At 40.6% G+C, this 16151-nt stretch overlaps 1 protein-coding gene across 3 annotated transcripts; it reads left to right on the top strand.

Annotated features, from left to right (window-relative positions):
* Nucleotides 1-7022: 7022 nt before the first annotated feature.
* On the top strand, nucleotides 7023-16151 carry LOC123404721 (nuclear exosome regulator NRDE2). 3 transcript variants are annotated; one of them, XM_045098670.1, is made up of 13 exons: nucleotides 7023-7575; nucleotides 8930-9341; nucleotides 9556-9891; nucleotides 10002-10623; nucleotides 10718-10892; nucleotides 11455-11812; nucleotides 12300-12410; nucleotides 12857-13205; nucleotides 14033-14255; nucleotides 14519-14740; nucleotides 15130-15513; nucleotides 15677-15758; nucleotides 15840-16151. In XM_045098670.1, exons 1-11 carry the CDS (start codon nucleotides 7070-7072, stop codon nucleotides 15281-15283), a joined length of 3468 nt encoding a protein of 1155 aa, XP_044954605.1. In that variant the 5' UTR covers nucleotides 7023-7069; the 3' UTR covers nucleotides 15284-15513; nucleotides 15677-15758; nucleotides 15840-16151. The 3 variants fall into 3 exon arrangements, with proteins under 3 accessions (XP_044954605.1, XP_044954603.1, XP_044954604.1); XM_045098668.1 differs by having other exon boundaries at nucleotides 15130-15754; XM_045098669.1 differs by having other exon boundaries at nucleotides 15130-15758.

Below are 16151 nucleotides of genomic sequence, written 5' to 3'. Positions count from 1 at the left end.
TGGTGTCCCTTTAAAGTTGAGCACAAACTGAAGAAGATCCATTCTTCTAAAATAAGGCTCGTACCGAGGGTCATATAACAGAGATTCATTCGGGTTGTGCCCCCTCAAATGAAGTACTGGAGGAACCTAAACCAACAAACGCAAAATTTGTCACAATATGAAAATCATGGAATATAAAAAAATAATCATCAAGACTATCATAATTACCTCTCCTCTTTCAACTAGCACCGCACGATGCTTCTGCTCGTAGAACTCATCAAGTCCCGGATATTTATCCGGCTGAAACATCCTACATAATATGAACAAAATTCTTTTAGGCATTAAACTAGTGTGAACTAAATCTAGGCATTAAACTAGTGTGTCAAAAAAGCTACGCATTCACCTACTACCACTAATATGAACTAAATCTAGGAATTCACCTAGTGCCACTAATATGAACTAAATCTAGGCATTCACCTAGTGCCACTAATATGAACTAAACCTAGGCATTCATCTAGTATCAATAATATGAAGTACAACTAGGTTATACCTACAACCCACCAGAAACTACACCTAAAACCACCATAAACTACACCTATTAACCATCACAAAATAGTTTTTACTTCAAAACATACGTTACACCTAGTGCAAAAAAAATCTACACAAATACAAAACCATTGCAAAAACTAATTGAAGGGATTGGAGGAGCTTACCGGCCTCTTTGATTTGCCCCAAAGAACCAACAAAACGGTTGAGGGAGGAAGGAGATCGAAGGGGAGGATCTGGAGGTCGAGAGTCTCTTTGTTCGTCAAAGAAACGAACCAGAGAAGAGGAGAAAGAGGGTTGGTGGCGACGGGGTCGGGCTGGCAATTATAAAGCCAAGAAACGCCAAGGTGCTTGGCGTTTCACCTCACGCCTGCAACGCCACAGTGTCTCGCGTTTCACATGGCCAGAAACGCCACAGTAGATAGGCGTTTTGTGCATGTCCAGAAACGCTACATTAGAGTGGCGTTTCTCTGTTGAGCTGCAACGCCACGGACTATGGCGTTTCAAAAGGGTCAAAACGTGAAATTCTTTCCAAACGAGTTCGTTCCATGATTAACTTCCCCCCCTCGGGTCAAAACAGTGAAAAAACCCAGAAAGAAAAACCTTATCCATCCTCTCACTCGCTTGCATGTGCACCCAGTAAAGAAACGTAAAAAAGACCTATCCACCCTCTCACTACTTACAAGTGGGACCCACTCAATAAAAATAAAAACCTTATCCATCCTCTCACTCACTTACATGTCCACCCAATGAATAAACTTGAAAACAAAAACCGTATCCATTCTGTCACCACTTAAAAGTGGGACCCACTCCAAAGAGAAAAACCTTATCCACCCTCTCACTCACTTATACGTGCACCCATTCAAGAGAAAAACATCCTCTCTCACACTTACATGTGGGACCCCACATGTAAGTGTCTAGTTATTTTTAATGATTTATAATTTTTCTTAATTGGCAGGGCCCATAGATTAGTCCCACTAACAAGCATAGTGTTAAAACTAGCTAGAATTAGGGCCAAACTAATTAATGGACCCGGCATTTCATAGGAATCCCACTAATACTAATCAAATCACCGGCTGGCAGACACAACAAAGGGCATGGGAGCTTTGTCTCGCGATCAAAACAGATGGTAGATTCATCCCACGCGTTCCTCGGCTCGCTCCGTGTGGAATGAAGGTGGTAGAGCAAGCGGGGACGACTGGGCTGTCGGCCATGGCCGAGGACTGCGGTGGCGCCGGTTGAAGCTTGGTGGCAGGGGCTAGAAGGCACACGAAGGGGGGATAGAGGTGCATCAGCATCAGAGGCTCGCCGTGAGAATGTCAGGGTGCTGGTGTAGGCCAATAGCGAGCGCATGGACGTCGTATGTGGCTGCCGGAGTGTGGCATCGTGGGGAGGGGGTTAGATGATCAAGAGAAACTCGTCGTCGGCGTGTTTGGAAGATCCACGACACCAAATGAATCTCTGTGAGGGTAAGGGAGCGTCCGGGGAGCTCAGGCAATGGTTAATCGAAGATGATGACCGACAGATAGGATATGTGTGTGTGCATTCATAGATTTGTACCCCGTTTTTAAAAAGAATTGAGAAAAAGAAAAGGTCAACAAGGTTATGTTCTAATGCACTCCTATCAAAGCTTATTTCATGCTCTACTAAGGCCCAGCTCATTTCTGAGCTTCAAAATAAGCACTAATTTCTGGAATTTCCTATTTTACGTGCTTTGCGTCAAGTTGTCACTCCTTTGCACAGAGGAGAGTGATCTATCAATCAAGATGGGCCGGCCCAATTACGAGATAGCGCACGAGCTACACACTTCGATTTTGGAAACCTTCTAGAAGTTCTTGAACCGGTTATGCTGGTTTTTTCTGGTTGTTTTTCTTTCCTCTTTTTTCGTTTCTTTATTTCATTTTCAATTCCCTTTTCTTCACATTTTATTTTATTTTTGTTATTAAGAATTTCAATTTATTTTCTAAAATTCTAAAAATGTTGAGAAGTTCAGAAAATATTCTTGTTATTAATTTATGTTCATAAATTATAAAATGTTCTTTATTTTCTAAAAAATGTTCCCATATCCTAAAAATGGTTGCTTTTCAAAGACATCTATAAGTTAAAAAATGTTCACATTTTCAAATAATATTTGGGAGTTCAGAAAATCTTCCGATTTCAAAATTTCTTCATCAACATTCAAAAAATATTCATGTGTCCCAATTTTATTGGGAGTTTCAATAAATGTTTATTTAAAGAATTGTTCGCAAATTCCAACAAATGTTCATGTTTGAACTTTTATTCGGGAGTTTGAAAATATGTACGCACGCTTTTAAAACTGTTCATGTTTTCAAGTCTTTTTCAGGAGTTTCAAAAAATGTTTCCGAACAAAATATTTCAAAATCTAGAAGTTCTTGTTTTCAAATTTAGTCCGAAATTTATAAAAAAATTCGAAAATTCGCAAAAAGTAGATTTTTTTTCTTCTTTTCGAAAAATGTTTGGTAATTTCAAAACTTGTTCAATATTCTAGAAAATGTTTGTATTTCCATATTTTTTTCACAAATGCAAAATTTATTCTCGTTCCCAAAATTGTCAAGAAATATAAAATTTGTTCATATTATTTTTGAAAAAATTGAAAATACAAAAGTGTGGGTAATTAAAAAAATCATAGTTTTTGAAGCATGTTCGTGTTTAAAAAATATGTTCCTTTTGTATAAACAATGTTCAGGAGTTTCAGGAAACGATCTCATTTTCAGAAATATTCATAAATTCGACAAATATTTTAGAAAAAATGTTCAAGAATTTTTTTAAAATGTTTGTTATAAATAAGGGGGCTGCTACGCATCCACGGGCGGATGTTTAGTAAACATCCGCCACCTGGAGGTCTGTTCGATGTACGCGCAACCGTCCGATCCGCTCTAGCCGGACACCCCATAATTCCTGAAACGACGGTCGAGTTGCAGAAATTTTCATTCCTGAAATGATGGCCGAGTTGCAGAAACTTTCGCTTTGTTATTAGAAATAAATTTTGCACCTGTTAATTTCTGAAACAACGGTCGAGTTTCAGAAACAATTTGCTTATTGCAGAATTTTTTTCCTTCGTCTTTGTGTAACGTAGGTACTTGTACGGAAGATTTTTTTGCAACAAAGGTCATGTTTCAAGAATTTTTGCAACAAAGGTCGTGCTGCAGAAGCATCAGCTCCCTTCGCCGACCTGCTCGGCCGCGACATCTTCCTCGCCGGTGGCCGCCTCTGGAGCCTCCAGCGCAAGCTCGCCTCCTACTCCTTCTCCTCTCGCTCGCTCCGCCGCTTCTTCGGGTGGGAGCTCCGGGAGCACCTCCACCGGCGCCTCCTCCCGCTCCTCGACGTCGCCACAGGCTCTGGCGTGGCCCTTGGCCTGCAGGACGTGCTCTGTCGCCTCTCCTTCGACAACGTCTGTGGCGTGGCCTTCGCCGTCGAGAGCTCCACTCTGCTCGAGCTCGAGGCACGTGTCGGTCGAAGGAGGTGGCGGATGTTCCCCGCTCGATCTGCCGGTTGAGGGATAGACTTTTCCTATAAATAAATGTTTTCCTTTTTCCAAAGATTTGTTCTTATATTTGAACATTAGCGTTTTCAGTTTTGCCTTATTTTCAAAAAAATATGTACTGAAATTTTAAATTTTGTTCACATTGTTTTAAAATATTCTCCATATTTCCGAGTGAATTCTTAAAAAAAGAGGTAATATCACTGGTGGTGCCTAAACTTGCCCTGGATGTTCAGTTTAGTGCCTCAACTTGTAAAATACACGTAATGAGTGCTAAAACTTGGCAATTTGGTTCAAATACGGTGCCAAACACGTTTGTCTACGGATTCGCTGCTGACTGGGCTTGACAGCGTGGCATGGGGCCCCTTGTCAGCCACTGGAGAGGCGTGCCCGTGGTCTTTTTTCCAGCACTGGATACAGAATAGTGTTAAGTACAGAGTAGAAGGCTAAATCATCAGTTGTCTCTGATTGTCCCATTGGCTACTAGCGCAAGACTTGCACACCCATGTCCTGGGTTCGAATCCGAGGACACCCTTTTTGGAATTTTTTGTAACATGTTCAGTTTGTAAACAATATAATCACTACAATTTGACAGCATTAGAAGAACTGAATATTTTTTGCAACATCTTCAGTTTGTGAACAATATAATCACTGGAATTTAACAGCATCATAAACTGTTCTCTAGTAACACATAAACAAAATTCTGACAGCGTGAGAAACTAATCATCAGTAACATAGTTGCACTGAATTTTAACGGCAAGAAAGAATTTTAACAGCAGCAAGAATGACAGGATTCATATAACACTTCAAGACTAGAATTTGACAGTACATGAACATAACACTGGAGCTATAAAACATACTGAAAGTGCCGCATGCCAACATACTTAAGTGCAGTACGTGTAAACTGACATGTTCATTACATCAAAAGAGGCCTCTAAACAAATAAACCAAGGTCATTGGTGAACTTAGTTGCATTCCATAAAGTTCAGTCATGAACTTCTGCATCCATGATGGGCATCTACATGTGCATGAAGTCATCATCCCACTCATCCCCTCCTGGTGCATTTTGCGTGATTGGCTCTCCCTCTGCTGCCACATGTGACCTATCTGAATCAGCCAATCAGGTCCAAATATCAAGTTCCAAAATCCAGCCCGTGGTCTAGTCCTTCCTTGAAATTTCTTCAACGACATCTTCTCATTGTCCCTGAACTCATCTTTGATTTTTCTAGTGAGAAACGGAGCCGTCAGTCCCTTGAGATTCCAGGCTTTAGTACAAGTGTGCTCATCACAGTACTTTTTAATAACAAAGCTGGATATTCTGTTGTCATTGCTTGCCATGAGATACCACGGGCACTCACCACTGCACACAGCTATTATTTTCTTGGATGTGTTCCTTGTCTTCTTCACTTGAACTCTGTTTCTAATGCTATACGATGTAATATCATGTCTCAGCTCCTGCACATTACCAAAAACCTGTCCAAGCTTGAAAATAAGGTTATTCAAATCAGTTTCTGGATTAAATCCCTTGAAGTGGCACTTCAACTTCTCCCTCTGTTCATTGGACAAATGTAAGTGTGAATCATCGTCTAGAGCATCCTCTGCTAACTCTGCTTCATAGTCACAAGTTGTGTCCTCTCTGTGATCATCCACTTCTTTGTCAACATTTTTACATAGCGATCGTCATCCCCATCTTCTATGTCATAGTCGCTGTCATAGAAATCCTCATCTGTCTCTGATTCAGCTGCATTTACTCCATCTTCTTCCTCCAATTCTTCAGCAGCACAACCTGAGGATGAACCTTCCCCAAATAACCTCCTCTTATTTGGCACACTTCTCACCTCAGGACAACGATATTGCTCTTTTCCCTTGCTTTCTTTTCCTGGAGTAATGACCTTTGAAAGTACAGGAACTCCATCAAGTAAAATATCATCTCTGAGAGCACTGTCAAGTCTCTCTCCATGGTCTACAATCAGTAACAAGTTCTTGTGCTCTGTAGTTACTGTTATCATTGCAAGGATATCTGCATCACATGTCAAATTTCTTAGCCCATCAACCAATGTCTTTCCAGGCTGACACCAGTATACATCAAGCTTCAAACAATCTCTGTCGTAACCTAGCTGCTGCAAAAAGTCATCAATCCATAACAAGGACCATGTATCACTGTCACAGTTGTCAAACCATGCAACTTCATAATCCATGTAGGTGTTGTTGTTGTCAATTCCACAAAAGAAACCTTTGTGATGTATCTCAACCGAGAAAAGACCATCAAAAGCATCTGAAACATCAGCGCTTTAGGCAGACGAACATGCAACATGAGGTGATATGGAAAAAGTCGTGCGGGCTGCCCTGTCCCACCGAGCCAGGAGCTTTTCTGAGCGAGAAACATTAGTCCAAGGTTTTTTATTGGAAAAAGGCCAGCGGCGGAACGGGCACACGCCTCTCCAGTGGATGACAAGGGGCCCCACGCCACGCTGTCAAGCCCAGTCAGCAGTGAATCCGTAGACAAACGTGTTTGGGATCGTATTTGAACCAAATTGTCAAGTTTTAGCACTCATTATGTGTATTTTACAAGTTGAGGCACCAAACTGAACATTCAGGACAAGTTTAGGCACCACCAGTGACATTACCTCTTAAAAAAACTATACAGTTAAGTAAATAATTAGGCTGCATTAAATATCCCGCTCGAGTGAATTCTTAAAAACATTGCGCTAAAATATTTCACTAGCAGTCATTGCCTCTAGTGGCTAGCGTCACTTGTCGATAAGTTGTACATCTGCCTGTGCGTCAGGGCACTATTTGACGCAGTAAGCGTCCGATATGAGCTCCCCTAACTCCTCTTACAAAGTACAGTACGAATTGGGCCGTTGGAACCCTCCTGGATGAATCCACGACATTTCAGGCCTCTCAACTTCTCAAGGCAAGGCCCATGTTTGGTTGGCCCGACCCGACCGCGGGCTCCACCTCCTCAGCGGCCAGAACTTTCTTGCTCTCCTTTCCTCCTTTCCTTCGCCCAGCATTTCTCTCGGTTCTCGCAACGCCGTCATGTTGCCATCGCCGGAGCGTTCGCCGCCGACCACCACCGCCACCGCCGCCGATGCCTTCGCCGCTGGAGGAGGACAGGAGCCCTCCAACTCCTCCTCTCTCTTCCCCCTCTTCCCGCTCTCTGCCCCCACCGAGGTTTCCCAGTGTCTCCCCAACCCTAGCTTCTCCTTCGACGCCTCCTCCCTCAACATCCCACCCACTGCCTCCTCGTCCCTCCCGCCGCCGCTGAGCCCCTCTTCGGACGAGGAGGAGGAGGCGGCGCCGAAGCCCGCTCCCGCCAAGTACGACCTGCTGCCCTCCTCGCCGTCCGACGAGGAGAGGGGGTCGAGGCGGGACGACAGGAAGAGGAGGAAGCGGAGGAGGGACCGGGAGCGGTATGAGGGGGCCGCCTCTTCGCGGAAGCCGGGGGTTCGCGCTTGGGCTGGGTCGGAGACCAAGCTGGTCAAGGATTACTACGTCGACGCAAAGGGCGACCAGGATAACTTGGCATTCGGGTCGATCTACAGGTCAGCCGTTTGCTTGTGTTCATGTACGGATTGTTACATAGCGGAGCTGTTGTGTTAAAATTCATGCTCATGTCGTACTGAAATATGCTGAACAGACTGTTTATGCTTTCACATGTGAAGTTATTGGTGTCAAAGCTACATTTCACTGATTTCATTGTTGCCGTGTTTGTTCTCGTAGGAAACGGTTAGAGTTTCTGTTCATTTTTGCAATTGGATGCAGGTGTGGTAGATCACATGCCAAAGGCCTGTGTAAGAGGTTGTGTATAGTTGCTTATGTTTAGGGTCTTATCAAAGTTATTAGCACCAAGTTTGATTTCCTAGATGCATAAACTACATGGTTAAAACTCGTGTATTTGTAATTTCCAGAGCGCTAACTACGCAGTCTGGAATTAAGTTGCAAAAAATCGTGAGGCAGAATTAATGATAATGATGGACATGGACTGATAGTTTAAGCTTTAAACCCAGTGTAGGTACTTATAGTTTCAAATGTTTAATCCCGTGCTAACTTAGAAGCTGGGTTGGAACAATTTTGTTTTTACAAAATCAGATCAGTTTGTTAAACAGGAAATCCTTATATTCTGTCAGTTTTTTTATGCCTACAGCTCAACTTTCTGTTATTCTCTAGTTAGCCATTTATCTTCTGGTGCTTGCTACATCTGGAAGTTACTAATATCGGTCTGTTTCAAAACATTGTAGAATATATCTACGCGGTTACTGTGAAGATTTTTTTTATCAACTGCAACATTATGTAGCTTACTATTCCGTGGTGTTCTGTGATTGCCAGTTCAGTATTTTACTTGTGTACAATGCCAGAGAACAACATAGGCTTAGGCAGGCCTGTAGCTGCTATCCAAATGATATACCTGACTCATTGTTAGACGCTAGTTAGTACTCCCTCCGTCCGGAATTAGTTGACGCCCAAAGAGATGTATCTAGACGTATTTCAGTGCTAGATATATCTGCTTGAGTGTCAACTAATTCCGGACAGAGGAAGTATTTGTTTTTGTTCTTTCAACAATTTCTTCAAGTAGATGCGTCCAAACATGGGTTGCTACATCAAAATTAACGTATAAACAATATATGTGCCAATGGAAGCTTGCACCGGGGAGCAATTCGGTTGGTAACAATGGTAACAATGATATTGTCAATGGTAACAATGTAAACAATACATGGAATTAGTATATCATCAAGCTGGAAAATTTAAATGTAGCCACTGTTTTCAGAATATCAATGCTTAATAACATGTTGAAGTTTTCCAGTTTTTACCTGCTGCAGAGACTTCATTCGGTAAGCCGAACTTATTCAGGTAACTGATTTTCTCTAATCAAGTCTAACACCACATGGTAATATGCAGAATGGATATTGCACGTTACAAGCCTCAAAACACACTGGAGACATGTGGGCTTAATCGACGTTTCTATAATTGTGGACATGCTTCATCGCAGATGGATCTAGATTCAGATTTGGATGGACTGGATAGCAAAGTAAAAGTTGGAGGGCGTTACTTTTCAGCAAAACATGCCATTTTAGAAAGAAACAAGGGTTTCAAGCACCTGAAAGTGTTGAAAAGCGATATGATTGCAATTCTCCCTGAAGATTTTATCCCCGTAGAGACATCATCCCTTCCTGCGAAAAGCACAACCATGCAACAGGAGCTTGAGGAATCTTGGGAAGATGAAATACTTCGGAGGACAAAAGAATTCAATAAGATGACACGAGAATGTCCTCATGATGAAAAGATTTGGTTGGCCTTCGCTCATTTTCAGGTATCACAGTTTTAGAAGAATATTTCTTTCACCAGGCTATCACATTGTGTACTGCATAGTTGAATTTTTTTTTACAGCATACAGTTAAGTCACAAACAGAATCTTAAGCTATGAAACTATTGACTAGACTTCTACTTCAGCTAACCTTTCCCCCTTCCGCCTTATAGTTGTTAAGAAAGCTAGTGAAGTGATTTACTCTGCTTCTGCATTGCAGGACAAAGTCGCAAGTAGTCAGCCACAAAAAGCAGCACGTTTGCAAACAACTGAAAGAAAAATTAGTATATTGGAGAAGGCTGTGGAGCTCAATCCAGATAATGAGGAATTGTTGCTTTGCCTTCTCAAGTCATATGGTGAGAGGGATAGCTCTGAGAGTCTCTTTGGTAAATGGGAGAAAATACTTATGGAACACCCTGACAGTTGTAAGTTGTGGAAACAGTATCTACTTCTGTGCCAAGGGGAATTCTCCAGATTCAAAGTATCTGATACACGGAAGTCTTACTCATATGCAGTACAAGCTCTATCTGCAGCTTGCACAAAGCTATGTAGGCAGGTTTAGTGTCTCATTGAACATATTTCAGCATAGCTGTTCTCCCTTCTCTCCCTCTCTTTGCATGAATTTGCTATAGACATTAAAATGTTTTGTTCTGGAATTTTCCGCAGGATTCTGAAAATGCTGATCTCAGGGCACATCCTTCCTTAGTTCAGCTTGAACTTGGTTTAGTGGATATATTTGTGAATCTTTGCCGGTTTGAATGGCAAACAGGACATCGAGAATTAGCAACTGGGTTATTTCAAGCTCAAATTGAGTTTAGCCTATTCTCGCCTCCCCTTTCCCTGTCCACAAGCAGTAAGCAAAGGCTCTTTGAGCACTTCTGGAATAGTGGCGGTGCCAGAATTGGAGAAGATGGGGCTCTTGGATGGTCTACATGGTTAGCAAAGGATGAAGAGAGTCGACAAAACATGGTTATGCAAGAAAATCCCCAAGAGCCTGAAGGGGGAGGCTGGAGTGGCTGGTTTAATCCCTCTGTAGCAAATGCTGAAACGAATGATGTGTCTAACCAATCAACAGAAGAATTAGCTGCTGATGGAATTGATCCAGAAGACCCTGATGCTGAGGACACACCTGCAGAAGATGATGTTGAATCTTTACTGAAAAAGCTCGGCATCGATGTAGAGACTGAGTACAGTAGCGAAGTTAAGGATGCAAAAACATGGAATAGATGGTCCACAATGGAGCTGTCGAGGGACAATGAACAATGGATGCCTCTCCGTGAAAATTCTGGTACTTCACTTCCCCCCCTTTGTTGGTAGATTGAGAAGTGACTTTGTAGATTTGATTAGTTAACTCGATTCTAACACTGGGATGCTATTTCCAGGAGCAGGACCAAATCATTCTGATGATGCCTCATCTGGAGAAGTCAATGATCAGCTTTCCAGAGTAATCTTGTTTGAGGACGTAACTGAGTTTCTGTTCTCTTTATCGTCAGAAGAAGCGCGTTTTTCCTTGATATGCCAATTCATTGATTTCTATGGTGGCAGAATTTCTAGATGGTAAATTCTCGTACTTCTGTCCTGTTAAGCTTTGGTCATCCTCATGTGAGCAGAACTAAATAGTATATTTTTATTGCCTTGTAACTTTCAATTCTTATTTCTCAGTGTGCAACTCCTTATAACTACAGTGCCTGACAAAAAACTGGATAGTACTATGGGGCTAAAAGAACGATTTGATCAAATTTGCGACCATATAATGGGAATTATGAGATGTATGGCTATAGCTGCAGCTACCCAGCTGGGTTTCCTCATTATTTTGGTCATGTAGCATGTTATTTTTTTAGTTTAATTCATCACGAACATTTCAGCATCTAGAGTGGATTCTGATTCGGCAGCTGGGGGATTTGAAATTTATCCTAGTTATAGAACTTATGCCAATTTGTTCGTCCTGAAAACCTACATCGGTAAGAAGTTGTGCTCTGGGTTGCACAATTGAAAGTTGGTTGCGGTTGTTATTTGGATTTCTATATTTTTTGTATAATTAGCTTTAGGTGTTAACTACGGTATATTCCTAAATTCCAGGACTCATCCTTCAGTTTTAACCAATATTCTTAAATTCCAGGACAGCCAGCAACAGTTCGAGCTGGCTTGATAGAATTATGAGCCTTGAGATGATTTCGAATGACATTTCGGAAGATCTTATCGCCATATCTGACCTTGCAAACAAGACACAAAATTCAAGTCATTGTAGTTTGGAGTCTTTATTAGGAAGTATGCATGATCTTTCTCAAAGACCTGGCCTGGTGAAATTTCTGAAAAATGCAATATTGCTTTCCCTTGATGTATTCCCTCGTAATCATATCTTGGAGGAAGCTGTCCTTGTTACCACCCAAATGTATACGGCACAAGGGAACACTTTGTCTACTTCAGCTAATGCATCACGGGCTTTGGCCAAAAACCTGCTGAAGAAAGACAGACAGGTATGCTTTATCCTCTTTCCTTTTTCTTGGTTTTCACATAAATTTTTCATGGGGCATAAAAGTTATAAGCAACTAGCTAGTTGTGCAATAAACCACAAAGAAGTATGCTCATGCATTTCTAGCCAGTAGCTACCTAGTTCACATAATACAGTTTTGCCGAGTGATATCACCCGGCGTAATCTGCATCAGTTAGCAAACTAAACACACCATGCAGTTATGGAACCAAAGTCAAGCCAACACAATCTGTAAATATAGCAGAAGTCCTCAGTTCAATAGCAGTTACTCATATTTTGCATTAACCAATTTAATATTCCATCCATTATCTTTGTTTTAAGTGTTATCCTTCTGAGAATTCTCCGTGTCTATGTATGATGTGCATTTTATTTAGCCTAAGTTACTTGTATCAGTTATCAGTCTTAATCATATGTTGCTTGGAGTATTGCATATTGTTAGAAGAAATGTAAACCATGACCTTTCTTGTGGTCAGGATCTTCTGCTTTGTGGAATATATGGTCAAATTGAGGCCAGGCATGGGAACATTGACCAAGCAAGGAAGATATTTGACATGGCACTATTATCTACAGAAGGAGCTACACAGGTATTGTACAACCATAAAATAATTATATTTTATGGAAGCTTGTATATCCATTCATTCCAATCAGTATTAGTCACTACTAATATTAGCTGTATATAATGCATAATGCTGCTGTTCTAGCATCTTTTATGTGTTACCACCTCCAGTCTAAAATATATATCTTTAGACATTGACATCATCTCCCATGTACAAGTCTGCCCAATATTTTTTCTAATTATATGTTAGTCAGCAATTACATTAGAAAATAACTATTTGGAAATAAGTTATGACGACAATCATCCTTATGGGATCATTTCCATATGAAAATTTAAGTACTTTTTTGAGGCCAAGCTTTTAGAGTTTTATTGCATGCATTTAGTGTTGACTTCTATTTTTGAACGGATGTAGTAAGAACCAAGAGACCGGCTTTCTGTTATTAAGGTTCTTCTGGTCGTTGCTGTTGTTGGCAGGATCTCGTCAGGAAGGTTCCTATTCTTTATTTTTGGTATGCTGAGATGGAAGTATCAGTATCTACTTCAAGAAACAATTCTGACTCGGTGCATCGTGCAATTTACATTCTTTCCTGCTTGGGGAGCAATGTCAAGTATTCTTCTTTTGGTGGTCCTATATCACGCCCGCTTGTTTTAAGGGCTCGTCAAGGATTTAAAGAGCAGATTAGAAGCTTGCAGTCTGCATTTGCATGTGGTTGTTTGAAAGAAGAATCTATTGCTCTGATTTGCTCAGCATCCTTGTTCGAGAGTATGACCTCTGGTTATTCTTCTGGTCTTGAAGTGATAGAGGAGGCCTATTCATTTTCAGGTTCTTCATTCTCTCTTTTTTATTCTGGATCTATATGGATGATATTGTTTCAAACCATTATGTTTTTTTGCGCCTGTGTGAAGTGGCTTTACTTCATCATTCTGTCATTTTACAAAATGGCAATTATTCTTGTTATCTTTTTCTTGCCACCTCTGTTTGTCAATGTCAGTTACTGTTGGTCGAAACTGCTGCTGAAGCAACAACTTAAGAACTGCCACCTTGGTCCTATGTCATGAACACTAATTTATATTATTTCGCAAAAAAAAAAACACTAATTTATATTCCTTCTGCTGATTTATATTGGCTATCCTTCCTTGTTAACTATTGAGTATTGGCAACGAAATATGCATTTATCTTTAGGGTTCTGTTAGTGCAATTTCACATTTGTTATCAATTGTTATCAAATTTGAACTAAAACTACGACACTTATTTTTGATCGGAGGGAGTACTAAATTATATTAGATGTATTTGTCTAAGCTATAAGATATTTCTATGTATTCATTTATCTTGCATAGATAAATTATACTGTTGTTATACGGGGCGTAACAGCCTACTTTTGACTGCTCTCAATGGTGAAGATGTATGGATTTTTTTTACTGTTCTCAAGTGTCTTTTTCAGTTTTCACTAGAAGTTAAAATCTCCTTGTTGTATTTTACTGTTGAATTTACCTTTATGTTTGACCTCTGCATTTGTTGTTCTGCTGTTATTTTGAATCAGATAAAGTCTTTAAGTATTTTTCTGCAATGTTTATAATTGCAATCATTAGTTTTTGTCAAATCTTCATTCAATAAAGCATTCTCTTATTATGTGAACTTTATTTTTTCAGAGAGCAACCATACCTTGGAATTTGAAGAGTTGTGGATGTATTACATCAAACTGCTTCAGAAGAATCTGAACCAGTTGAGTCTCTCAAGGGTTTGGCCGAGCATATTGAAAGGAGTACACACATATCCGTACAATCCAAAATCATATGCATCCATGTTAACTCTGAGCTGTCTTTACAGTGTTCCCAACAATCTGCGTCTCACACTTGACAAATGTAGTCAAAGGTAAAGGCACTTTGTTTCCATGAAAACACTCTTGTCGCATATCTAGTATAATGTGATATGAATATGACTTCTAAAGGAAATACCCATCTAGTTCTCCTTTAATGTGGGTCCTCTATCATACTTTTTTGTCTGTACACATATATGGTGTTTAGAGATGGAAATATTATAAACGAGCTTTTATTCTCTTCATGCCATTTTGCTGCGTGCATGTATGACTGTAGATGGCTGTGCTGGTTTCTATTGACTGATTGTTTTTTCGACAGGGATCCTTCCATAGTTGCCTTGCTGTTCGCCTTGTCCTTTGAATGGAGTAAAGCAGGATCTTACAATAGAATACACAGTCTGTTTGAGAGAGCTCTAGCTGATGATAAGTTACAGAAGTCTGTTCTGTTATGGCGCTGTTATCTAGCTTATGAGGCAGAGATAGCCTGTAATACTTCTGCGGCACGACGTGTGTTCTTCAGAGCTATACATGCTTGCCCATGGTACGTGAGTCACATAAACATGGATATCAGAGCTTAATGATGTCATTTTACTTATTGCTATCCACTCAATCCCTTGTATATTAATATGTGAGAATAATGAGCATGTATTCTAAATAGAGTGGATCTTAGAGAAGCTGTGTTTCCAAGTTTGGTTGCCTATGTCACAAATTTGAGTAGTTTATGAAATGTCAGCAGCTTCTGTTTGCTTGTCTTTGCTTTCTCATGTGAATACGTAAGTGGTTTTACTTCAATGTGTATTCTCTCATATTTCTCTTAGCAGGCACTATTTAAACTGTAGGTTTTATTGTCTCTTGGGGCTCAAACAGACTTGTGGTGGTTCAGATTTGTTGTTATGCACCTGTGTTTGGCATCTAACACTTACTTCGCAGGTCTAAACGATTATGGCTTGATGGATTCCAAAAATTGAGCTCAGTTCTGACTATGAAAGAGTTATCAGATCTCCAGGAAGTAATGCATGGCAAGGAATTGTTTATTCGCACTGATATCTATGAGATACTGTTACAAGATGAAGATCACATATGATTAGATGCCTATTCGAAATTCCAAATCTGTCCCTCATGGCAATCACTTGAGCTGGTAGTTTCCAAGATCACAGACGTCAACCAATGTCAGTTCTACCTTGCAGTATTGAGCTCATCATACAACCAATGACATCTGGAAGCATTTTATAAAAGGCCACGTCCTTGGATTGTCAATATTGCCGATTTTAACTGTCCCTCACTTCATGTTCCTTCCAGGACTTTTTTTGCCAGGTTTGCTGTCACTTCAATACTCCCATGTGATCCTTGGTTATTGAAGTTACACAATGGCTTCACTAGGCTGTTTAAACCACATGACGCAATCAATCTGAAAAGGTCTTATGGCAACTGCTGAAGGCAATTACAAAGCACAGTGAACATAAATCTGGTGTTTCAGATTGTTTTGCAGGAACGGAGCAACAAAACATGCTATAGAGATTCATGTTCACAAAGTGCAAAATTACTGCAACCACAGGCAAGTGAGTCATGCTATAGAGATCTTGGTTTTTCTTTGCCCGGCTACATTTTACATTTTTCTTATGGTTCTGCTGGTGAATCAGGTTAGCGGGCTTTGTGAGGTATCCCCGGATCTTGGCTGTTGAAAGAAAACCTTAATCTGATGAAGGCATGGTTCCTCTGCAAATCTGTAACATCACTAGCTTGTAAGATGACCAGTTTTGCGCTAACGTGAATCCGCCCCTGGTTGAATTGAAATGAAGGGCGTTGAGTTCTGCACGGAACTGAAGAAATAATAGAATGCCACTCCATATTACAATGATTAAACTGATCCACTAAATTAAACCTGTAGAGACCGACGCCAAATGTAGGTTGAGAGAAAAAGGAATAAAAAGGAAAAGGAGAAGCCGTGGCTA

This window comes from Hordeum vulgare, chromosome 6H (assembly GCF_904849725.1).
Source record: "Hordeum vulgare subsp. vulgare chromosome 6H, MorexV3_pseudomolecules_assembly, whole genome shotgun sequence".
Lineage (NCBI taxonomy): Eukaryota > Viridiplantae > Streptophyta > Magnoliopsida > Poales > Poaceae > Hordeum > Hordeum vulgare.
The sequence above is the reverse complement of the archived record's forward strand: the minus strand, read 5'-3'. Positions and strand labels throughout refer to the sequence as shown.

What these genes read in the sequence shown, in the direction of transcription:
- LOC123404721 (XM_045098670.1), top strand. Translation starts at nt 7,070, where the DNA reads ATGTTGCCATCGCCGGAGCGTTCGCCGCCGACCACCACCGCCACCGCC. An exon ending in GCATTCGGGTCGATCTACAG is followed by an intron (nt 7,576 to 8,929) that starts GTCAGCCGTTTG and finishes GGTAATATGCAG; the next exon opens with AATGGATATTGCACGTTACA. An exon ending in GCTATACATGCTTGCCCATG is followed by an intron (nt 14,741 to 15,129) that starts GTACGTGAGTCA and finishes CTTACTTCGCAG; the next exon opens with GTCTAAACGATTATGGCTTG.